Source organism: Oncorhynchus tshawytscha, linkage group LG33 (assembly GCF_018296145.1).
Source record: "Oncorhynchus tshawytscha isolate Ot180627B linkage group LG33, Otsh_v2.0, whole genome shotgun sequence".
Lineage (NCBI taxonomy): Eukaryota > Metazoa > Chordata > Actinopteri > Salmoniformes > Salmonidae > Oncorhynchus > Oncorhynchus tshawytscha.
Window position 1 is genome coordinate 35,039,846 of NC_056461.1, and position 25,210 is coordinate 35,065,055.

The 25,210-nt window shown below is 43.9% G+C and overlaps 2 protein-coding genes across 3 annotated transcripts; both read left to right on the plus strand.

The window, feature by feature from the left end:
* The first annotated feature begins 608 nt into the window (after positions 1–608).
* Positions 609–2,592, plus strand: LOC112231298 (leucine-rich repeat neuronal protein 4). 2 transcript variants are annotated; one of them, XM_024397988.2, is made up of 2 exons: positions 609–742; positions 1,475–2,592. In XM_024397988.2, the coding sequence occupies exons 1-2, from the start codon at positions 727–729 to the stop codon at positions 2,221–2,223; spliced, it is 765 nt and encodes a 254-aa protein (XP_024253756.1). In that variant the 5' UTR covers positions 609–726; the 3' UTR covers positions 2,224–2,592. The 2 variants fall into 2 exon arrangements, with proteins under 2 accessions (XP_024253756.1, XP_042167276.1); XM_042311342.1 differs by lacking the exon at positions 609–742 and adding an exon at positions 749–1,248.
* A 5,867-nt stretch (positions 2,593–8,459) lies between these two features.
* LOC112231283 (zinc finger protein 777) lies at positions 8,460–19,606 on the plus strand. Its single transcript, XM_024397957.2, has 3 exons — positions 8,460–8,622; positions 11,710–11,782; positions 17,130–19,606. The coding sequence occupies exons 2-3, from the start codon at positions 11,743–11,745 to the stop codon at positions 19,397–19,399; spliced, it is 2,310 nt and encodes a 769-aa protein (XP_024253725.1). The 5' UTR covers positions 8,460–8,622; positions 11,710–11,742; the 3' UTR covers positions 19,400–19,606.
* Positions 19,607–25,210: the final 5,604 nt, after the last annotated feature.

Consider the following 25,210-nt stretch of genomic DNA (forward strand, 5'->3'; position numbering starts at 1 on the left):
TGCAACTGTTTCAATGTGTTGCTTTCTCTTGACTGAAAAGCTCAGCCTCTCTTCAGTGTAAATAAGTAACTACTATTTTCTGTTGAGCTTTGATTCAGAGCAGCAGGTGGGCAAGTCCAGTCCAGTCAAATTCTTCTCTGACTTCATTCAACCACTGAACGCTTGCCTCCTCCATGTATGATGACAGTATGTGCATGTAGACCAGTCTTAACCAGACAGTGTTTGGGACAGTCATACAGCCAGTAAAGAGGGGGAAGGAGAGGTGAGCCATTGAGCGGAAGGGTTGGGAGGTACTGGTGTGTGTCTGACGGTGACAGATGTGTGTGAACCAGCCTGGGCAGCAGACAGAATCAACCCCATCCATTCACTGTGCTCCAGCCCTAACAGGCAGAAAGTCTCATTCATGAACAGGGTTTCTCTGGAAAAAAACACACATCAATGGAATGCAATAGGAGTTCATGTGATTTGCAGCTGACTGCACTGGGGGTTACCTCACATACAGGGGAAGCAAGCGAGAGGCACACACACGCACATTGCCAAACCACCATGGAACAGAGAGAGAGAGAGAGCGGCTGAGCAGGAAGAGAGGGATAGCAATAGACCGGGTAGAGAAGGGGTAAGGGGAGGGAGAAAAGAAGGAGGGGATTGTTGGGGAGTTAGGAAAAATGTATAAAAAGAGGGAGAGAGAGTAAAAGAACAGAAAGTAAGAGATTTCAAAAGCGATTAATGACTCGACTATCAGGTGAACAAATATTTTTTTCAACATTTTCATCAATCTAAAATGTTCTATTCCTTATTCTATATGAATTACTAAAGAGAACATGTGTGTCAAGGCTATTGACACACATGTAAGTCGTTAACTACTGGCATACAGTTTTGTTGATTCGGGTCGTCTCTCTCTCTCAATGTTAGTGTAGTTCTACTAAACCTTACCTCCGTTTTTTTAGTGTGTCCTGTTAGTATTAGTATGTTTCTTCATCCATACTTGTTTATCTAGGGTATCTTTCAGGTAGATGTACTGTTTTTGTATAGAATCGTGTGGAGATTGCATTGGCAGCTCTGCTGTAGAGGTGGAGGTGCTGTGTGTGTGTAAAGCCTGGCTCTGACCTATTGTGCAATAAAGTCTGCTAGTTAGATTATTATATAAACTAATCATCTTTGGGTTTCAGATTCCTATGTTGTTGTTCTTTTAAATCCCACATGAGGGTGGTGCCTGTAACCACTTCCACTGGTGTGATAGATAAAAAGGTTTGAATTAAATAAACTTGACGATTAAGCTGTACAATATCCCATGAAGGTGAAATCAAGCCTTCTTCACAAATTTAAAAATAACAACATATTTGGAATCTTTTGTAAAAGTCTAACAGACTTAGTTCTTGGTATGTCTCCAAACGAATACATTTAGGGTGGGTTGTTTCATAAGCAGATCGTGTCAAACCCTCTGTAATGGAATGCTATTTTCTATCATCTTCAGATGCAATGTCCACCCACAGGAATCCTCCACCTCCCCTCATAATCCTCACACTGGCCCTTCTCAATGGATACTCCTCCTTCGCTGCACCCTCTGACGTCTCAGGGACCAACCACACAGCCACCCTTCCTCTAAGGCCACATGGACGCATGTATGAAATGTTGGCGCTCTCCTCAAATGATGACTATGACCTGAATTGGGACAACACTCCACCCCCGCCTACTCCCTCACGTGGCACCAATCCTCCGTCCTGTGACTACAACCCCTGCCGGGAGCTACAGACCCCCTGTGCCCAGCTGGCAGCCTCCAGCAGCTGCCTGTGTCCAGGGGTGAGTGGGCCCCACGTGGCCCCAGAGCCTCCAGACCTTAAGAGACTGTCTATGGAAGGGCCAGGGGTGGTTGTTCAGTGGTGTGCACCATCGTCTGTTGTGACCCATTATGAGGTGGTGGTGGGTACCCTGGAGCCCCTGGTGTTTGGGGAGGACAAGAGGAGTGGTGTTGTGGGAAAGGTGGGGCAGGGGGTGGAGGTGTGTGTGGTGGCGGTGAATGACGCAGGAGTCAGCGAGCGTCAGAGGCGGTCCTGTACGATGTACCAGCCCCCTGGAGACAGTAGTCTGGCCCTAAAAGCTGGGCTGATCGGAGGGGCCCTGGGGCTCCTGCTGCTCCTCTCACTGGCTGTCCTGCTTTGGAGGCACAGGGCTCGGAGAAAAGCAGATGCCAGGATCACCCAGGCCACGGAGGAAACACTATGAAAGGACTGAAGGAAGGCTATGGTGGAGGCTAACTCAAGAGTAGCTGTCCAGAACTGAGGCATATTTTACCATAAGAGACTGTTGTCTGTCTGTCTGTCTGTCTGTCTGCCTGTGCGTGTGTGTACACGTACTGAACAGGATGCTGAGTAGGCCTGTGCTCACCGAAAGGCAGGAGGCACTCAGTCAGTCAGGTGATATGAAACAGCTTCCTGTCTTCTATACACATCTCAATTCAAACAATGACTCATCTCCTTTTGCTGACTTCATCTGCATTCACAGCCCAGATTAAATGCTAAAGCAAATACATTCAAAATGAAACAAGATGCAGGTAACATAACATAATATAATTAAAAAATATTAAAACAATGATTTAACTTGTTACTCCTTATATAAAGAAAACAGTTAGTCTTTTCTAGCTCATCATTGAAATAATATACATAGTGTAGAGGAGAAACACTAAACAGTTTCAGAAAAGGAAGTGAATTGTCATCTTATGTTCTGTAAAGGCAACCATACAGTAGTTTTCAGTTACAAACAGCTGTTTAACTAGCGGCCTATGAAATCCCTCTTCAATGGGTTTGTGAGACAATGTCATAGAAAATGTTGGTCGACCAATCCTATAGTATTGGCATCAGAATAAAAGTAGCACCAGTGTTCTATTTCCCCACAGATGAGATTCATGTGAAAGCTTGTGCTGGATGGGAAATGGGGAGGGGTATGTAACCTCTTCCCCAGGCTATAATGAAATGCATTTGGCCGGCCGAGTCTAAGGGGGATGTGACACAGGATGTTATACTCCTTTAGGAATAGTCTAAGTGGAAATATATAGGAAAAGTCAAAGTGGGATCCAACTCTGACATCACTCCAAAGAAGTAGATATGTAAAAGTTAGGGTAATTGTTATTTACCTTTATTTAACTAGGCAAGTCAGTTAAGAACAAATTCTTATTTTCAATGGCGGCCTAGGAACAGTGGGTTAACTGCCTGTTCAGGGGCAGAATGACAGATTTGTACCTTGTCAGCTCAGGGATTTGAACATGAAACCTTTCGGTTACTAGTCCAACGCTCTAACCACTAGGCTACCCTGCCGCCCCGTTAAAGTTAGGGTTACGGTTAGTGTTTAGGGTAGGGATGTCCCAAGGTTCCCGCTAAGCATCTACTGTACAATATACACTGAGTGTACAAAATATTAGGAACACTTGCACTTTCCATGACATAGACTGACTGACCAGGTGAAGCTATGATCCCCTGGTAGTAGGTGCCAGGCTCACCGGTTTGAATGTGTCAACAACTGCAACACTGCTGGGTTTTTCACTCTCAACCGTTTCCCATGTGTATCGAGAAAGGTCCACCACCAAAAGGATATTCAGACAACTTGACAACTTTGGGAAGCATTGGAGTCAACATAGGTCAGCATCAACATGGTCAGCATCCCTGTGGATTACTTTCGACACCTTGTAGAGGACGTGCCCCGGCGAATTGTTCTGAGGGCAAAAGGGGGTGCAACTCAATATTAGGAAGGTGCTCCTAATGTTTTTTACACTCAGTGTATATCAGGGCCATATAGGCTAGCCTGAGTACCAGTCTGTTTAGCTAACATTACACTCCTTTTACTCAGTGTCATTTCGCACATGAAAGACTTGGGGCCAAGGGCTGAGGGTTAATATGTTTAACAGATCTACCACTAAGGGGCAGCAGACTCCATAGATCCACATTTCTGATACTGGTAGGCAAAGACTACCTCAAATATTGGTACAAAAGTATAGCCTACAAACAGACTTGGCACTGAACATACAATATGACAATTATGGAAATAAATATAAATACTACACTCTTTGTGTTGGTTTGGTCATTAGGCCTATTTTAATTCCTTTGTAATTTGCAGCCTCATATAAATACAGTTAGTAAGTGCTTATTGCCTACTAGGTTTATTTAAAGCCTACAAGGCTGGGGTTGTTGGTCATACCAAAGAGTATTGACTATTCATACCATAGCCATTATTGTCAGATGGGTAGCCAGCATTTGTTGATCCCCCTCGTTTGATCTCCGGCCATTGATTTGGCGGCAGAGGGATTGTTCAAAATGGCAGTCGACTATGCAGGCGACTACCGAATGACTGATCTACAAAGAACCTTGCATCATAAATAACTACTCATTATTATTTGTAGATCAGTCACAATTTACCCATGATACATTATAGTTTTGATCCTCTTGAACAAGACCAGTGTCACTCCATCGAATGGAAGCCAGAGCCTTCGTGCACAAACCCATGCAGTGTGATAAATGTAAATGATTTGGTTATCTGTCTAAACAGGAGCAGTATTATATGCCAGCTGAGCCTAAATGCTGCAATTGTGGTGGTGAACAATGCACCTGAATTTCTGAATCAAATCAAATGTAAGTAAAGGCCTTTCATAAAGAGGCTGTCATGATTGCCTGTGCCACATGTTTAACACGTATTGCTTGTTACAGAATACTACTGTTGTACATTTAATATCCACTAGCAGATTTCGTTGCATTTGCACAAATTCTGTCATGTTACTGTGGTCTTTTTAAAAGTCAATAAATATGTGTGTAAAGTGTACATGTTTGTTTCACTGTAAATTTGTTTAAGACCTCCTAGAAACACCTAATTTCATCCCACAGCATTAATTAATAAGCTGTGTAGAAGCTGTTTAGCCATAAGTAAAGGCCTTTCATAAAGCGGCTGTCATGATAAACCTGAATCTGAAATTACCTTTAGGATCTTTTCTTTGGGGTTCTAATCTCCCCGGGTGTACATGCACTGAAAATCCTTAGGCTGGAGCCATCTGGAAGCTCTGTGCCTGTACATATAAAGAGAACTAAATAGGAAACTAGGCTGAGAAACATTATTTAGATGGCTGTTTAATTGTTGTTTAAAGCTTGAAATGGACACAATGCCAAGGGACCTTGTTTCTAACACACACACACACACACATTCCTTGTTTCTAACACACACACACACACATTCCTTGTTTTGTTTCTAACACACACACACTCCTTGTTTCTAACACACACACACACACACACACATTCCTGCTTCATAGATAGCAACCATAAGGGCAATAAAACTGGGGGTGGGGGCCATACACTTTCAAAAGTTCAAACACTGAACCTCCCCCCAGTTCAACCAGGTCCCTAGACATCAATCAGCATGACTACTTCAAAGGATGCAATATAGATATAAAATAACACACCCTCTAACACGTGACCACAGGAACAGGATGGCCTGGCCGGAGGCCCATATTTGGACATGTACACGTCATCATGGACACAGGGTCATAAATCAAAACTTTGACCCGTGCCGTCTACTTTATTCTCTCTACCAAGGAATGTGTAGTATTAGGGAAAGTAGTGGAATGTGTTAATTGTAGGGGTGCCCATTGAGCTGGTGATCAGAAATGCGAGAGCGGCAAGTTGAGGTTTCCAGGAATAGAGTAGTGCAGAAGTTGTCATATGCTGAGGCAGTGAAGAAAATAGAGGTAGGTGGGTTAAGGGGGAGGAGTGGTGAGAGTAGTAGAGATATATACCAGTACAGAGGGAGGGGTGGTGAGAGTAGTAGAGATATATACCAGTACAGAGGGAGGAGTGGTGAGAGTAGTAGAGATATATACCAGTACAGAGGGAGGAGTGGTGAGAGTAGTAGAGATATATACCAGTACAGAGGGAGGAGTGGTGAGAGTAGTAGAGATATATACCAGTACAGAGGGAGGAGTGGTGAGAGTAGTAGAGATATATACCAGTACAGAGAGAGGAGTGGTGAGAGTAGTAGAGATATATACCAGTACAGAGGGAGATGTGGTGAGAGTAGTAGAGATATATACCAGTACAGAGGGAGGAGTGGTGAGAGTAGTAGAGATATATACCAGTACAGAGGGAGATGTGGTGAGAGTAGTAGAGATATATACCAGTACAGAGGGAGGAGTGGTGAGAGTAGTAGAGATATATACCAGTACAGAGGGAGGAGTGGTGAGAGTAGTAGAGATATATACCAGTACAGAGGGAGGAGTGGTGAGAGTAGTAGAGATATATACCAGTACAGAGAGAGGAGTGGTGAGAGTAGTAGAGATATATACCAGTACAGAGGGAGGAGTGGTGAGAGTAGTAGAGATATATACCAGTACAGAGGGAGATGTGGTGAGAGTAGTAGAGATATATACCAGTACAGAGGGAGGAGTGGTGAGAGTAGTAGATATATACCAGTACAGAGGGAGGAGTGGTGAGAGTAGTAGAGATATATACCAGTACAGAGGGAGGAGTGGTGAGAGTAGTAGAGATATATACCAGTACAGAGGGAGGAGTGGTGAGAGTAGTAGAGATATATACCAGTACAGAGGGAGGAGTGGTGAGAGTAGTAGAGATATATACCAGTACAGAGAGAGGAGTGGTGAGAGTAGTAGAGATATATACCAGTACAGAGGGAGGAGTGGTGAGAGTAGTAGAGATATATACCAGTACAGAGGGAGATGTGGTGAGAGTAGTAGAGATATATACCAGTACAGAGGGAGGAGTGGTGAGAGTAGTAGATATATACCAGTACAGAGGGAGGAGTGGTGAGAGTAGTAGAGATATATACCAGTACAGAGGGAGGAGTGGTGAGAGTAGTAGAGATATATACCAGTACAGAGGGAGGAGTGGTGAGAGTAGTAGAGATATATACCAGTACAGAGAGAGGAGTGGTGAGAGTAGTAGAGATATATACCAGTACAGAGGGAGGAGTGGTGAGAGTAGTAGAGATATATACCAGTACAGAGGGAGATGTGGTGAGAGTAGTAGAGATATATACCAGTACAGAGGGAGGAGTGGTGAGAGTAGTAGAGATATATACCAGTACAGAGGGAGGAGTGGTGAGAGTAGTAGAGATATATACCAGTACAGAGGGAGGAGTGGTGAGAGTAGTAGAGATATATACCAGTACAGAGGGAGGAGTGGTGAGAGTAGTAGAGATATATACCAGTACAGAGGGAGGAGTGGTGAGAGTAGTAGAGATATATACCAGTACAGAGGGAGGAGTGGTGAGAGTAGTAGAGATATATACCAGTACAGAGAGAGGAGTGGTGAGAGTAGTAGAGATATATACCAGTACAGAGGGAGGAGTGGTGAGAGTAGTAGAGATATATACCAGTACAGAGGGAGATGTGGTGAGAGTAGTAGAGATATATACCAGTACAGAGGGAGGAGTGGTGAGAGTAGTAGATATATACCAGTACAGAGGGAGGAGTGGTGAGAGTAGTAGAGATATATACCAGTACAGAGGGAGGAGTGGTGAGAGTAGTAGAGATATATACCAGTACAGAGGGAGGAGTGGTGAGAGTAGTAGAGATATATACCAGTACAGAGAGAGGAGTGGTGAGAGTAGTAGAGATATATACCAGTACAGAGGGAGGAGTGGTGAGAGTAGTAGAGATATATACCAGTACAGAGGGAGATGTGGTGAGAGTAGTAGAGATATATACCAGTACAGAGGGAGGAGTGGTGAGAGTAGTAGAGATATATACCAGTACAGAGGGAGGAGTGGTGAGAGTAGTAGAGATATATACCAGTACAGAGGGAGGAGTGGTGAGAGTAGTAGAGATATATACCAGTACAGAGGGAGGAGTGGTGAGAGTAGTAGAGATATATACCAGTACAGAGGGAGGAGTGGTGAGAGTAGTAGAGATATATACCAGTACAGAGGGAGGAGTGGTGAGAGTAGTAGAGATATATACCAGTACAGAGGGAGGAGTGGTGAGAGTAGTAGAGATATATACCAGTACAGAGGGATAGGCCAAAAAGTGATATAAGTTTCAGTAAAATGGGATTTTTAGCGTTATAGGAATGGTTATGTATTGTACTGCAGGGATGGATCGGAAGTCTCCAAAAATTGAGGTGGTGGTGGCAGCTGCAGAGAGGTATTTGGGTGTACGAGACTTGACAGCAGAATAGTTACAGGGTGTGTTAAGTGGTGTTGTCCCATCCTATCCTTTCAGGATGATGGCATGAGGTAGGAATAAATACATGTAATAAGGGGAGTAGCGTGGTGGTAATTTTATTTTAGATCATTTTGAAATTAGTGAGTGTAGTGTTAGATGGTAGGGTATTTATTTAGTACATGTTTATTTAATTGTTTTATATATTATTATTATTTTCAAGCAAAGTATAAGGCAGTTGTACTCCAGTCTAGTAGGTGGCGGTAATGCAACAAATTGGATGCCAACCCCCGTTAAATCTCATAGAAGAAAAATGGGCGTGTCTAGAGGGGCTGCTGTTGGTCTAGGATATTGGGAGCGCAGTTCAATCGAAACTTTGAAGACAATATGTTGAATCTTATTTTAGGTGCTGTTTTGTAGTGCATGCTTCATCGAAGAGAGGTGGCAAATCGCGTGCTAACAATTGATCCGTAAGTAGAATTTGTCATACGTGTCGCTATATTTTTGTTGTTGAGCGCTTTCTGAGCCTCAAGGCAAATTACCCGTATGGATGCATGCATTTAATTCCATATGGCGCGTGCCCATGGCTCCCTAAAATCAGGGGTCGGTTTAGGCTAAATTAAGTTTAGCACCACTGAAATTAGCCTTAACGGAAAGGTTTAATGTTTTTGTGCATCCATTCCCTGTGTCATTTCACGTTTGTCTTGAGTTATTTGCGCGCAAACATCCGGCCGATATTACGTAGCAGTGTGAAAGTCGCTCTCACTACAGTGGAAGTTAACAGGAATACGATTTAGATCGCGAAAACGTCTATCATACATGTCAGACTTTAATACTGGCCTGTGTCATAACTCGGTGATGTCTTCCCTCGAAGGAGCCATTGATCATATTTTTCCTACCTCAAGAAATGTGTCTAGCATATGTGTTCCTATTTGTCTGCCTGTAGTCCAGGATGCATTGCATGGTGCAGTTTCCAGAGATATTCTGGAAAGCACAGCACGTCGACCAATCGGGTCCACGTTGTCATGCTTCGTCATGCGGCTGCTAAAATAATCCGATCTCAAAATCAGTGTATGTCGAGAAACGTGTTTTTTTTTCTTTCTCGAAAGTACGCAATGGCCCGATTCTAAAGCTATACGATACTTCAGTGAGTAAGTTAATTATCTCGGAAAAGATTTGTAATGTTGACGAAATCCGTGCTAGTGTGTTTTTTTTTTTAGCTAGCGTCCAATAAACTCCCATTCACACCTTGAAGGAGAGCGCGCCATATCCCAGTATTGCACAGCATGCGGCCCATAGACGTAGCATAGGCAACGTTTCCCTTGTCTAAAAAAAGAGTATCTGCCGTTGCGAATGTTAGACTCCACACTGTACGGCTGGTTGAACATGGTGAGAGAGCTGTAAAATCGCCAATACAAACTACACTAACCAGCTAGCTATCCGGCTCATAGAGAGCATTGCATTGTGGATTTTGTAGTTCACTTGAGCTGCAACAGATTTCCAAAACGATTTCTCATTTTACCAACCTTGTAACGCCAGAATGAAACATTGTTTCACCATAAAACATCGTTCTCACATAGTTTAAATACACTTAGGTTGGAGTCATTAACTTGTTTTCCATCCACTCCACAAATGTCTTGTTAACAAACTATAGTTTTGGCAAGCCGGTTAGGACATTACTTTGCATGACACAAGTAATTTGTCCAACAATTGTTTACAGACAGATTATTTCACTTATAATTCACTATCACAATTCCAGTGGGTCAGATGTTCACATGCACTAAGTTGACTGTGCCTTTAAACAGCTTGGAAAATTCCAGAAAATGATGACATGGCTTTAGAAGCTTCTGATAGGCTAATTGACATCATTTTGAGTCAATTGGAGGTGTACCTGTGGATGTATTTCAAGGCCTACCTTCAAACTCAGTGCCTCTTTGCTTGACATCATGGGAAAATTAAAATAAATCAGCCAAGACCTCAGACAAAATATTGTAGACCTCCACAAGTCTGGTTCATCCTTGGGAGCAATTTCCAAATGCCTGAAGATACCACGTTCATCTGTATAAACAATAGTACGCACGTATAAACACCATGGGACCACACAACTGTCATACCACTCAGGAAGGAGACATGTTCTGTCTCCTATAGATGAATATACTTTGGTGTGAAAAGTGCAAATCAATCCCAGAACAACAGCAAAGGCCCTTGTGAAGATCCTGGAGGAAACAGGTACAAACTTATCTATATCCACAGTAAAACAAGTCCTATATTGACATAACCAGATAGGCTGCTCAGCATGGAAGAAGCCACTGCTCCAAAACCGCCATAAAAAGCCAGACTACGGTTTGCAACTGCACATGGGGACAAAGATCATACTTTTTGGAGAAATGTCCTCTGGTTTGACGGAACAAAAATAGAACTGTTTGGCCATAATTCCCATGTTTAGAGGAAATAGATGGCATCACGAAGGAGGAAAATTGTGGATATATTGAAGCAACATCTCAAGACCTCATTCAGGAAGTTCAAGCTTGGTCGCAAATGGGTCTTCCAAATGGACAATGACCCCAAGCAGACTTCCAAAGTTGTGGCAAAATGGCTTAAGGACAACAGTCAAGGTATTTGAGAGGCCATCACAAAGCCCCAACTGCAATCCCATAGAAAATTTGTGGGCAGAACTGAAAAGGCGTGTGCGAGCAAGGTCTACAAACCTGACTTTGTTACACCACCTCTGTCAGGAGGAATGGGCCAAAATTCACCCAACTTATTGTGGGAAGCTTGTGGAAGGCTCCCCAAAACGTTTGACCCAAGTTCAACAGTTTAAAGGCAATGCTACCAAATACTAATTGAGTGTATGTAAGCTTCTGGCCTACTGGGAATGTGATGAAAGAAATAAAAGCTGAAATAAATAATACTATTATTCTGACATTTCACATTCTTAATAAAGTGGTGATCCTAACTGACCTAAAACAGGGAATTTTTACTGGGATTAAATGTCAGGAAGTGAGAATAACTGAGTTTAAATGTATTTGGCTAAGGTGTATGTAAGCTTCTGACTTCAACTGTAAATGAAAGGAATGAGTGGTTTTGGGTTGATTTTTCCATTGAATATGCTTTTGGGAAACTGGGTTGTTTATGCAAGCAGCCGAATTCAGATATTTTGCTAGCTAAGAGATTACCGGGCTAATCTAATGTGATGCTCCAGACCAATAATGGACTAAAGGAGCCTAACGTTACTCCTTACACGTTCCGTTTAGAGGTGAATTGGCTCTAGAAACGTGAAAGAAGAGGGCTTTATCACATTAAAATAATTTCACAACTGTAAAATATACACTTGAGGACAGCTCATAATGTCTAGACTGGAGCAGATGGAATGGCAAACACACAGAAACCATGTGTTTTAATACCATTCTGCTCCAGCCATTACCACAAGCACGTCCTCCCCAATTAAGTTGCCACCAACTTCCTACTCTGTACACTGTTTTAACTGGTTAACACTTGCACCCTACAGTATTTTTCAGTAACAACATGTTTGGTGTCCATCTTCCCTTTACCCACAGGTGTTTGGAGACGCAGATTGTCAATGCTTTAACATGGAAAGGTGGCAGTGTGGGAAGCCTAACCCTATAAAAGGTGTAGTAATTTAACCTTTTGTTTTTTGAAAATGATTTCTCGCTGATGTATGTTTACAAAACCATACAAACAGTGATGTGTTAACGTATAGAGCATGCGTTGGTGGCTCTTAAAAAAACTCCCCCTGCCAGAAGATACTATGTCAATAGGCGCTAAAGGAAGTGTGCGTCTATGAATGGGCCACTGTTTGGTAGCACAGAGAATTTGACCAACCGTAACTTGTCGACACTTTTAAAGACAACCAATGTCTTCTAAACATCCATGTCTAGTTGCAGAGGGTTTGTTTTCATTTAGAAAATGCTTTATTAAATATTTTGATCCAAAAAGAAAAATTTGCACAATTTTTATTTGACCTTTATTTAACTAGGCAAGTCAGTTACGAACAAATTCTTATTTTCAATGACTGCCTAGGAACAGTGGGTTAACTGCCTTGTTCAGGGGCAGAATGACAGACTTACCTTGTTAGCTCAGGGACTCGATCTTGCAACCTTTCGGTTACAAGTCCGACGCTCTAACCACTAGGCTACCTGCCGCCCCATTCATACACCAGTATATGTGGGTAAATCTGATATGGTCACATGTAAGACTGATTTGAACAGAAAAAAATATCTGAATTGGTTCTTTGGGTGGTACCACTGTGATACCAACTTTCTGGGTAAAAAGTCTGAATACGTTAAAAAAAGAAATTTGGGTGTGGATCAGAACACCAGTCAGTATCTGGTGTGACCACCATTTGCGTCATGCAGCGCGAAACATCTTGGCATAGAGTTGATCAGGCTGTTGATTGGGGCCTGTGTAGTGTTGTCCACTCCTCTTCAATAGCTGTTCGAAGTTGCTGGATATTGGCAAGAACTGGAACACGCAGTCATACTCGTCGATCAAGAGCATCCCGAACATGCTCAATGGATAACATGTCTGCTGAGTATGCAGGCCGCAGAAGAACTGTGACATTTTCAGCTTCCAAGAATTGTGTACAGATCCTTTCCACATGGGACAGTGAATTTTCATGAGGTGATTGCGGCGGATGAATGGCACGACAATGGGCCTCAGGATCTCGTCACGGCATCTCTGCATGCAAATTGCCATCGATAAAATGAAATTGTTTGATGTCTGTAGCTTATGCCTGCCCCATAACCAAATCAAATCAAATAAAATTTTATTTGTCACATACACATGGTTAGCAGATGTTAATGCGAGTGTAGCGAAATGCTTGTGCTTCTAGTTCCGACAATGCAGTAATAACGAGCAAGTAATCTAACTAACAATTCCAAAAAAAACTACTGTCATACACAGTGTAAGGGGATAAAGAATATGTACATAAGGATATATGAATGAGTGATGGTACAGAGCAGCATAGGCAAGATACAGTAGATGATATCGAGTACAGTATATACATATGAGATAAGTATGTAAACCAAGTGGCATAGTTAAAGTGGCTAGTGATACATGTATTACATAAGGATGCAGTCGATGATATAGAGTACAGTATCAACGTATGCATATGAGATGAACAATGTAGGGTAAGTAACATTATATAAGGTAGCATTGTTTAAAGTGGCTAGTGATATATTTACATAATTTCCCATCAATTCCCATGATTAAAGTGGCTGGAGTAGAGTCAGTGTCATTGACAGTGTGTTGGCAGTAGCCACTCATTGTTAGTGGTGGCTGTTTAACAGTCTGATGGCCTTGAGATAGAAGCTGTTTTTCAGTCTCTCGGTCCCAGCTTTGATGCACCTGTACTGACCTCGCCTTCTGGATGGCAGCGGGGTGAACAGGCAGTGGCTCGGGTGGTTGATGTCCTTGATGATCTTTATGGCCTTCCTGTAGCATCGGGTGGTGTAGGTGTCCTGGAGGGCAGGTAGTTTGCCCCCGGTGATGCGTTGTGCAGACCTCACTACCCTCTGGAGAGCCTTACGGTTGAGGGCGGTGCAGTTGCCATACCAGGCGGTGATACAGCCCGCCAGGATGCTCTCGATTGTGCATCTGTAGAAGTTTGTGAGTGCTTTTGGTGACAAGCCGAATTTCTTCAGCCTCCTGAGGTTGAAGAGGCGCTGCTGCGCCTTCCTCACGATGCTGTCTGTGTGAGTGGACCAATTCAGTTTGTCTGTGATGTGTATGCCGAGGAACTTAAAACTTGCTACCCTCTCCACTACTGTTCCATCGATGTGGATGGGGGGTGTTCCCTCTGCTGTTTCCTGAAGTCCACAATCATCTCCTTAGTTTTGTTGACGTTGAGTGTGAGGTTATTTTCCTGACACCACACTCCGAGGGCCCTCACCTCCTCCCTGTAGGCCGTCTCGTCGTTGTTGGTAATCAAGCCTACCACTGTTGTGTCGTCCGCAAACTTGATGATTGAGTTGGAGGCGTGCATGGCCACGCAGTCGTGGGTGAACAGGGAGTACAGGAGAGGGCTCAGAACGCACCCTTGTGGGGCCCCAGTGTTGAGGATCAGCGGGGAGGAGATGTTGTTGCCTACCCTCACCACCTGGGTGCGGCCCGTCAGGAAGTCCAGTACCCAGTTGCACAGGGCGGGGTCGAGACCCAGGGTCTCGAGCTTGATGACGAGCTTGGAGGGTACTATGGTGTTGAATGCCGAGCTGTAGTCGATGAACAGCATTCTCACATAGGTATTCCTCTTGTCCAGATGGGTTAGGGCAGTGTGCAGTGTGGTTGAGATTGCATCGTCTGTGGACCTATTTGGGCGGTAAGCAAATTGGAGTGGGTCAAGGGTGTCAGGTAGGGTGGAGGTGATATGGTCCTTGACTAGTCTCTCAAAGCACTTCATGATGACTGATGTGAGTGCTACGGGGCGGTAGTCGTTTAGCTCAGTTACCTTAGCTTTCTTGGGAACAGGAACAATGGTGGCCCTCTTGAAGCATGTGGGAACAGCAGACTGGTATAGGGATTGATTGAATATGTCCGTAAACACACCGGCCAGCTGGTCTGCGCATGCTCTGAGGGCGCGGCTGGGGATGCCGTCTGGGCCTGCAGCCTTGCGAGGGTTAACACGTTTAAATGTCTTACTCACTTCGGCTGCAGTGAAGGAGAGACCGCATGTTTCCGTTGCAGGCCGTGTCAGTGGCACTGTATTGTCCTCAAAGCGGGCAAAAAAGTTATTTAGTCTGCCTGGGAGCAAGACATCCTGGTCCGTGACTGGGCTGGGTTTCTTCCTGTAGTCCGTGATTGACTGTAGACCCTGCCACATACCTCTTGTGTCTGAGCCGTTGAATTGAGATTCTACTTTGTCTCTGTACTGGCGCTTAGCTTGTTTGATAGCCTTGCGGAGGGAATAGCTGCACTGTTTGTATTCAGCCATGTTACCAGACACCTTGCCCTGATTAAAAGCAGTGGTTCGTGCCTTCAGTTTCACACGAATGCTGCCATCAATCCACGGTTTCTGGTTAGGGAATGTTTTAATCGTTGCTATGGGAACGACATCTTCAACGCACGTTCTAATGAACTCGCACACCGTATCAGCGTATTCGTCAATGTTGTTGTCTGACGCAATACGAAACATCTCCCAGTCCACGTGATGGAAGCAGTCTTGGAGTGTGGAGTCAGCTTGGTCGGACCAGCGTTGGACAGACCTCAGCGTGGGAGCTTCTTGTTTTAGTTTCTGTCTGTAGGCAGGGATCAACAAAATGGAGTCGTGGTCAGCTTTTCCGAAAGGGGGCGGGGCAGGGCCTTATATGCGTCGCGGAAGTTAGAGTAACAATGATCCAGGGTCTTTCCACCCCTGGTTGCGCAATCGATATGCTGATAAAATTTAGGGAGTCTTGTTTTCAGATTAGCCTTGTTAAAATCCCCAGCTACAATGAATGCAGCCTCCGGATAAATCGTTTCCAGTTTGCAGAGAGTTAAATAAAGTTCGTTCAGAGCCATCGATGTGTCTGCTTGGGGGGATATATACGGCTGTGATTATAATCGAAGAGAATTCTCTTGGTAGATAATGCGGTCTACATTTGATTGTGAGGAATTCTAAATCAGGTGAACAGAAGGATTTGAGTTCCTGTATGTTTCTTTCATCACACCATGTCACGTTGGCCATAAGACATACGCCCCGCCCCTCTTCTTACCAGAAAGATGTTTGTTTCTGTCGGCGCGATGCGTGGAGAAACCCGCTGGCTGCACCGCTTCGGATTGCGTCTCTCCAGTTAGCCATGTTTCCGTGAAGCAGAGAACGTAACCCCACCGCCACTATGTTCACAACATTGACATCAGCGAACCGATTGCCCACAAGCCGTACACTCTTATCTGCCATCTTCCCGGTACAATTTAAACCGGGATTCATCCTTGAAGAGCACACTCCTCCAGTGGCCATCAAAAGTGAGCATTTGCACGCTGATGTTGGTTACAACGCCAAACTGCAGTCAGGTCAAGACCCAGTGAGGACGACAAGCACGCAGATGAGCTTCCCTGAGACGGTTTCTGACAGTTTGTGCAGAAATTCTCCGGTTGCGCAAACCCGCAGTTTCATCAGCTGTGCAGGTGACCGGTCTCAGACTATTCCGCAGGTGAAGAAGCCAGATGTGGAGGTCCTGGGCTGGCGTGGTTACACATGGTCTGCTGTTGTGAGGCCGGTTGGACATACTGCCAAATTATCTAAAATGACGTTGGAGTTGGCTTATTGCAGAGAAATTAACATTAAATGATCTGGAAACAGCTCTGGTGAACAATAGAGGCCTTCTATTGTCCCCAGCACAAGGTGCACCTGTGCAATGATCATGATGTTTGATTGGCTTCTTGATATACCACACCTATCAGGTGGAGGGAGTATCTTGGCAAAGTAGAAATGCTCACTAACAGGCATGTAAACAAAAATGTTTACAGAAACAAACCTTTTAGAGAATCTTTTTGTGCATATGTCACATTTCTGTGGTCTTTTATATCAGGCCATGAAACACTGAACCAACACTTTGCATGTTTGCGTTTTTATATTTTTGTTCAGTGTACTTCCGTCTTGTGCTCGTGCCTTAGGTGGTGGGCATTAAAATCGTCAGCTATACACAAAGAGCCAAGTCTAAATCAGGTTACTAATACTTTAATACGGACTGTTTGATAGTGATGTGTGAGAGAGGAATTTCCACCTTTGGTTCTAAAGGAGCAATGATCCTGGAAGCCTACTGTTGGTTCTTTATTTTTCATTAAAAAAGAGGCAGCACTCTTGCTCAGAATGAAAAGCTTTTAAAAAAATTGTTAACATGAAATGTTCTCGTAGATTTGCATACAATTGAATATGCAGCATTATTATAAAATGCCCATCATAACCTTAGTCAATAAAATATAGGGCTAATACAATGAATGTTCCTAGTGTATATTTTAACCCCTGCATCTCATTTTGCAGGTGAGGACACTGCTGTAAATGTTGAGGACCAGAGTAATATCTCTGGAGGAGGTGATTCCCATCAGGAACTACAGATGGACCACTTTGGACATCCTCTTTTTCGTCTGAGTCCGTCATTGAGAGCTGAGCCTGTGCCGCAGACGCTGGGACATTCAGACAGCTTCAGACTAGACGAGCATCTGGGTGTGTCTCGGAATGTTGAGGAGATCCTGGACTATTGGAGACTGGACCCTGTTTGTAGTCCTGGAGGTTTAAAGACAGGAGCTGGAGATCCAGAGCTATTCCCAGTCGGTAACAAGACACCAACAGCTATGATGGATGTTCCTGTGTTTACTCTAGCCTCACAAATAGATCTGTCCAATGGAGGAGTAACATGTGAGCCATGTGATGTTAAGAAAGTACCTACAGAGACCAAATGCAGTGCATTGACCTCCCTTCACATTAGATCCAAAGAGAAGCAGCAGTCAGAGTCTAGTAAAAAGAGTGAATTGGATTTATCTCAGTGTAAAAGTGAGATTATGTCTGAATGTCCTGAGGTGAAAGTTGAGGATCCTATTTGGTCATATTATTATCAGATTGAATCTGGCATGACTCCAGTTAAAAAAGAGTCCTTAGAAAATGCTACTGTAGCTGTCAAAACCAAAAATGAAGTTGATTCTGAAATGAAAGTTGAGGATCCTATTTGGGCATGTTATTTTGCAGAACAGGAAAAAGGGGTGCCTAATGTTGAAAGGAAAACATATGCTGCACATGTGAAAGAAGAACCTGTAGATATTGAGATTCCATTTAGCTTTGCTCTTGGTTCATCTTCACTGGAAAACGGTGTTCAGCTGACTCTGACTGACAGATGTGATCAAGATGGAAACGGAGGCCTAAATGCAGTGAAACCTGCCGAAGAACAAAGTGTGAAAAACTCTACAGAAACTTACTATGTGAAACGGGAAATGGTGGACATCAAAAATGAAGATCCCATATGGGCTAATTTTCACCTGAATGAAGTAAAGGATTTGAAGCCAAAATATGATCATTTAGTATCTCTACTTCCGTCAATGATAGAAGACAACCATCAGCCACCAATCTTCAAGGAATTGCTACCATTGAGGACTGAGAGTACGCAACCCATCCATATGGTCAGCATATCAGTGCCTGCAATCACAGGAGGGCAGGAACGCACTATGATCTCTGACCCAAAAGGCTCTTCTCAGCCCATTTCACACCAGCCCAGCAAAAAGCAAAGGTTGGAGTGCGAGCCTGGTGACAAATCACTGGCCTCTAACTCAACACAGGCAAATACAAACCAGAGATCACATAATAAGCCACAGCAGCAAGATGGAACACCAGGCTTTTGTACATCTACTCATTCTCATCATACAGACATTTCCCAGTCAGACCTGGGTTCTCAGTCAAATACGACAGACTGCTCATTACCAATGCCAGGTGTTAAACATCTGCCTCAGACATCAAACATCTACAACAAACATATACCATCTACTACTGCAAAAGAAATTGTAAATACCTGCCAACTATGTGGGAAATCCATTGCTTCACATAAACTGTCAGCAGAGGCTGTAAAAGGACCCGGACAGACAGACACAACTAGACCCTGGACATGTTGTGTATGTAAAGCAACATATAAAGGCCAAGGAACGTGGGGGTTTCACAGACAAAAACACATTAGTGGCTTAAAATGCCTTGAGTGTGGAAAGTGTTTTAAAACACAACATAGCTTGGATGTTCATAGTAAGACACATTCTAAGGAAAGGCCTTTCTCTTGTGAGGAGTGCGACAAGACCTATCGCACTCTCAGCCTTCGCAACGCACACATTTACAGTTGTCACAAAACTCCCAACCATGCCTGTCAGGAGTGTGGCAAGAGTTTTAGGCAAAGAGCCCACCTACACATTCACATGAACATACACACAGGACATAGACCCTATCAGTGTGCAGACTGCGAGGCTGCCTTCAAGTCGCCCTCCGCACTGTATACGCACAAGACTATTCACACAGGTGAGAAGCCCTTTGTCTGCCCTCTGTGTGGCATGCGTTTCCGCCTCAATGCCTTCCTCACTGTCCACCTGAACACACACACTACCACCAAAGGAAAACTGCACAATAAGTCAGGGAAAAGACGATCGAAGAGGGAGCAGTCAGACTCTGAAGAGACCTCAGACTCCCTCTCTGACTCAGACACCCTCTCTGACGCCACCCCTCAAACCCCCACCTCTCGAGAGACCAGGAGTCAGAGGAAATCAAAGCTGGTGGAAAACTGAAGGTGAATGGAACACTATCGTTCCTCTTTAAATGCTATGATCTGATGATCCAAGGATGAAGCATATTTTATTTGAATGTGTATATTTTACAATCTTTGTGCTTAGTGAAACCTAGTTTTAGGTTCAGCCTAGTTACTGTTTTGTTGATTGCTGCTTCACAATAAAATGTTTTGTTCAAATTAAACTAACTTTACAATGTCTTTGTTTATTTGTTTCTATTGGCTGTTGTCATAGCACAATGGGGTCCTCAACATTGATCAAATCAGTGAACTGGAGAGCAGGATATGTTACATCTCACAGCAGCCCATGTGTACATGCACGTGTGTATTTGTGTTAATATTTGACTATTATTTTGCAATACAAAGGAAACAGGTCAGAACAAGCATAGTATTGTAAGGGTAATATTTCCCTGTGAATCCTTTTGCTGAAGCAATTGATTGTGTGCTGGATGTTAACAGAATGGGCTGTGTGGCACAGGATGTAAGTGTGATATATTGTATCATTGAGCAGTCCAAACTGCTGAGGACTACCACAATGCAACACATTAGATCCACAACTGAAGAGCAGTAAGACCCCATATATTTGGATATATCAGTATTTGTTTTTACAAAAACACTGAAGACCTGTATCAGGTATATGAATTAGATGCTGATTACACAATGTATTTAATTCATGGATAAATTACAATTGTGTAGGTAATTTATGTTTTGATTTGGTGATAGTGATAGAAAAAAAGAAAAAACCTTTGGTGTTTAGGACTAGTATATATCAGGGCCATATAGGCTAGGGCCCAATGAAGTTTCAGGTCCATTGTCAGTAAAAGGTGAATGGTCTGGTCACATGCCCACGAAGAAGGTACACCAGGTGTACCACTAAGGGGCAGCAGACTCCATGGATCCAGAGTTCTGATACTGTATGTCGGGGATGGGCAACATTGATGGGGGTGGGGGCCACAAAAAAATGGAACTCGTGAGGGGCTGCAGTGGCTCGTGAGCCACATTGGGAAAAGTTTACAGTGATAGGCTCTATTAAATGTATAACCTACAAACAGTATAGGTTGCAATTTGTGTTGGTTTGGTCATAATTAGAGGTACTTTATCTTACCCAAGTGGAATTAATCCCTTCACTTGACCTCTGAGTGGCCCTTGATTTGTCAAGTCACTCACTCCATTCATTGGAAGCCATGGGCTACAGGATTGACTGAATATGAATGGACAAAGCCAGCAGTGATGTCACACCATTCATTAATATGTGAAGACTCAATGGCGCATTTGAAGACTAGGAAATCGATTTTAGTGACTAAGATGGCATCTAATGGGAGACATTTTCTAGATAACATCAGAAAGACAGAGGCGAAGCAAGAGGGTCCACTACCGTCTAAATCTGTCCACGCAGGAATACAGCGATAAGCCGACGTCCTGTCTTCCCGCCTTAGGGATAACGACTCATTGTTTGGGCAGGGATTGGAGACAAGACAATCTTGTCATTATATTATGCAGTCAATCTATCCTATAGACGGGTTGATTGTTAAACAATAAAACCAACTTGGGCACAACTATGGGGCAAAACAGACAGTTGGCTTAGATTGTTGACATGTAAACTATATTTCGTCTCCAATGTTTATTAAAAACATAACTACATTTGCACTATAATCACTTGTCTTTCAAACGCATCTTGGTTAGCTAGCTAGTGAATTTTAGCCATATTAGTGTTGACATGAAATCAGTCAAAACACTTCAAAACAAGATATGGTATCAACAACATGATTAAACTAGCTGAAATGAGCCACATATGATACCACATATTAACATTTTTTGTCATTGTTTCTGGCTATACAGAACCACAACAGCTCATGGGCTTCTGCCCTACTGATGTGTGCGCATCGTTTTCGTGACGTTGTCAGCTAAGGAGGGGTGACTGTTACCAACTCCTCAGTAAGAAAAGTAGCTATTGGCTGTCCTTTAAAATTTTTATTTTTATCAAATCAATACATAAAGTCTATTGGCTGTCCTAAAAGTCGCTAGAAGTCGCTAAATGACGTCATCGTCTAATTTGCATAATTGTTCATGTGCATGTAATTGTGATGGATGCTGTAGGAGAGAGGAATAAAGTAGGAGAGAGGAATACTGTCGTGGGAGAGATAAAAAGTGAGTATGTTTAGAACTACAAATGAGCAAGCTGCAGAGAGTGGCACACACAGCGAATAAGAACCAGATATTTGAGGCCATACTCCTCCTTCAGCACTTTATGGACCTGATTGTTAATCCCCGTCATAACAGAGGCATTGTCAGTCCCTATCCCCAGGAGTTTCTCTTTTTTAAGACTACACTTCTCGAGGAAAGCCACAACAGCACAGGCTATAGATTTGGCATCTCCTCCCTCCAACTCAACAAGCCCCAGAAATGTTGATACAAATGTCTGCTTGGTGTCACTAAAGTACCTTATCACAACCCCCAGGTACTTAGAAACACTTACATCTGTGGACCCATCGAGGAGGCTGAAACACTGGTCATCCACATCTGTGGACTCATCGAGGAGGAGGCTGAAACGCTGGTCACCCACATCTGTGGACCCATCGAGGAGGAGGCTGAAACGCTGGTCACCCACATCTGTGGACCCATCGAGGAGGAGGCTGAAACGCTGGTCACCCACATCTGCTACCAACTTTTTCAGAAAGTATCGTGCTAGAACACCATTAATCATTATTTCTGTGCACTTTGTCCTGTGCATTTTGAAGTGGGTAGCAGCAGTGGAGTCTGAGAAAGCAGCTCTCCATGTTTCTCCAATGTAATCACATGCCAGCATGGAACAGTGTTCAGCGATAGCTAATGCCATGGTGGCCTGAGCCTTTTTTGAAGAGTCAAATTTTTTAAACCATAAATGGCAGCTTGTTTTGGGTGGAGGAACTGTTGTAAGGCTTTGCCTTTTGATTGTGTTTTTGAGTTGTCATGTGTTTTTTTTTACATCACTAAGTTTGTTGTAGAAATCAGCCTGACAATACAGGTAGTATGCCCGTGTATCATTTCCAATAAACAGCTTCAACCAGCCATGGATTCAGGGTTTGATTCCCACTCCTTTCTGTATTTTTGAGTGTACAGTTTAGACTGAGACATGATGAGCTAGATGTTTAGCTTATGTCACAGAGAGGCACACACAGTGGACAAGGTGAGTAAATGACTGAGGCTCTGTGGGTCAAATGCAGTGATTTATTTTTGTGCAGTGATTTATTTTAGACAAAGAATATTTTACATTTACATCCCGCCCTGAATGTAAGCCAGGGCGGGATCAGCCAGTGGAGGCTTCCCGCATGCGCGATTCTTTTGCAGTCTAGACGTGGAGGGGTGAACATCTCCTGCTCTGACTGCAGCTGGGAGGGACTGCTGCGTGAGGACTGGGCCGCCTGTGAGTGCTTTGGGACGGGGGTGGGGCCCACGGCAGCACCCGCTGCTCGTTGAGAACAGTAAGAACGATACGTGCTTTCACGTCAGAGTCTCCAAAAGTCTCCAATAACACCAAAAAAAGTCACTAGATTTGTCGCTAGTCGGTTTTTTGAAAATGTGTAGCTAGAGGGTCTGAATACTCGCTAAATATAGCGACAAAGTCACTAAGTTGGCAACACTGGGATCCTGCCCTCAGGCTGCTGCTGCTGCTTCTTCTTATTCTCCTTCTTCTATGATATCATGGCGGTCCGCAAACAATTGTTTAAGTGCATGCTTACACCTACTGAGCTGGAATGTACGATCAATCATGATCTGCCCAATTCTGTACTACCATAAAAATACAATTCAAAACCAAATAAATTCAAAACTTCTACTACACCCTCCTGCAAAACTCCTCCCCAACCCCATTCAACTTGATCTATACCATGCTGAAACACTCCACCCTTAGGATTGTTCAGCATGTCAACAACCATTTCAAGAGTAACATCTGTCACCCCTAATATCTATTTTGCCATCTCCACAACAACCTTCAACCTGGCATTTCTGCTTTCCACAGCCCAAGTCTTATTAATAACCTTATCAATAAAAGCTATGAAGTCAACTTTATTCATTGTCAAAGTGTCATTTGACACTGCACATTCATGAGCACAACATTTCTGAAAAGGCCTTGAAACCCTGCCAAGACAAGCACCAACCCTGACAGTAGGTGCACTTACTACAGGTACATCCATGTAAGCTCCATCAGTCCGCAATGTATTTCTACCAATCTGTTTTACAGCCTCTGCATATGATACATCATGACTGATCCTATATCTCTTAGCCTCTCTCTGCACCTGGCATCCACCAAATGCTGCACTGTGTTCTCCCCCACAATTACGGCCGTTAAACTTGACATTGTTTCCACAGTCACTGTAATCATGTTCCCCTCCACACTTGGCACATCTTTTCTTTCCTTTACACTGAGCAGTTACATGTCCCATTCTTTTGCATTTAAAACACTGCAGTGCATATGAGACACATTCTCTAACATTAAAACTAAGGAATCCTATCTGTACTTTTCTCAGCATCACTAATAAGCTTTCACTTCTTTGACACTCTTTCCTACTGATGAACCTTTTGGCCTCCCTTCACATTTTCTTTAATATTATCTGTGGACATAGATATTGGGAACCCAGTGATGACTCCCCTCAACCTCTCAAAAGCAGCACGGACATGGCTTTTAATCTTCTTCCCCATTAAGCTTTTCCATTTTCAAAATCTTCTCTTGCTGAGCCTGAGATGCAAACAGATCCACCTGCACTCTCCAAAACCTTTCCCACAGCTGTAGTATCACCTGGGGGTGTAGACTCCAGTCCACTTCCGGCGGGCCATTTCTCTAAAGCATGTCCGTTGCCCGGTTCAGGACCCCGGGGATGTGTGCTGACCACAGTGGCACTAAGCGGGTCTGAGCCCACAGCAAGAGCTCCGGAGCCAGTTTGTGGAGGTGCCGTGAGTTCAGTCCCCCCTGGTGATTGATTGTCTGATCTGACCAGGACATACTTCCCCTCTAAGTAGGGCAGGAACTGTTGGAGTGCTGCCCTGAGCTCCAGCACATTGAGCCTCGCCACTCCATGCGAGGCTCCAGCGCCCGCTCTCTGCCATTCCTTTGAACAATGTCCCCTAACCTGCTAGCGAGGCATCAGTGCACACTAGCTCCCTGTGGTGGACTCTGTTCAGTGTCACTCCCTCCAACAGGAAGGAGTGAGAGCGCCATTTTGACAGAGTCCTCACACATGTATTCGTCACCGATAGCTGACGATGTCTGTGTTATCTATGGTGCCACATGGTGAGAGTTGAACCATCGCTGGAGTGGCGGCCTGAGGTGAAGAAGGCCCAGCAAATCAACAGAGAAGCCAACGTGAGTAGGCCGAGTAACTTCTGACACTGTAATACGGACACGGCTCGTCCTGTATCTTCCCCAATCTTACCTAAGGGAGACGTGCTCTCATAAGAGTTGAGTCGATCAACATCCCCAGGACCACCATCTGTGAGGGAGTCAGGTTGCTCTTCTCCCTGTTTAGGGTGAGGCCCAGGTCTTGAATGTGCTTCAAGATTATCCTTGTGTCTGCTGTGGCTTGCTCTCTTGATTGAGCACACACCAGACAGTCGTCCAGGTTGTTCAGCACTAGAATGCCCTGGGACATGATAGGCGCTAGGACTGTGTCCATGCACTTTGTGAATGTACGTGGCGCCAGTGAGAGGCCGAACGAGAGGACTTTGAATTCAATGGAGACAGAGGACTTTGAGGACTTTGGCTTCAAAGATGGCGGCGTGAAGTCACCATTGAAGCCAAAGCCTTGCCTTTAGCATGTATAATGTCCATCTGGAGCAT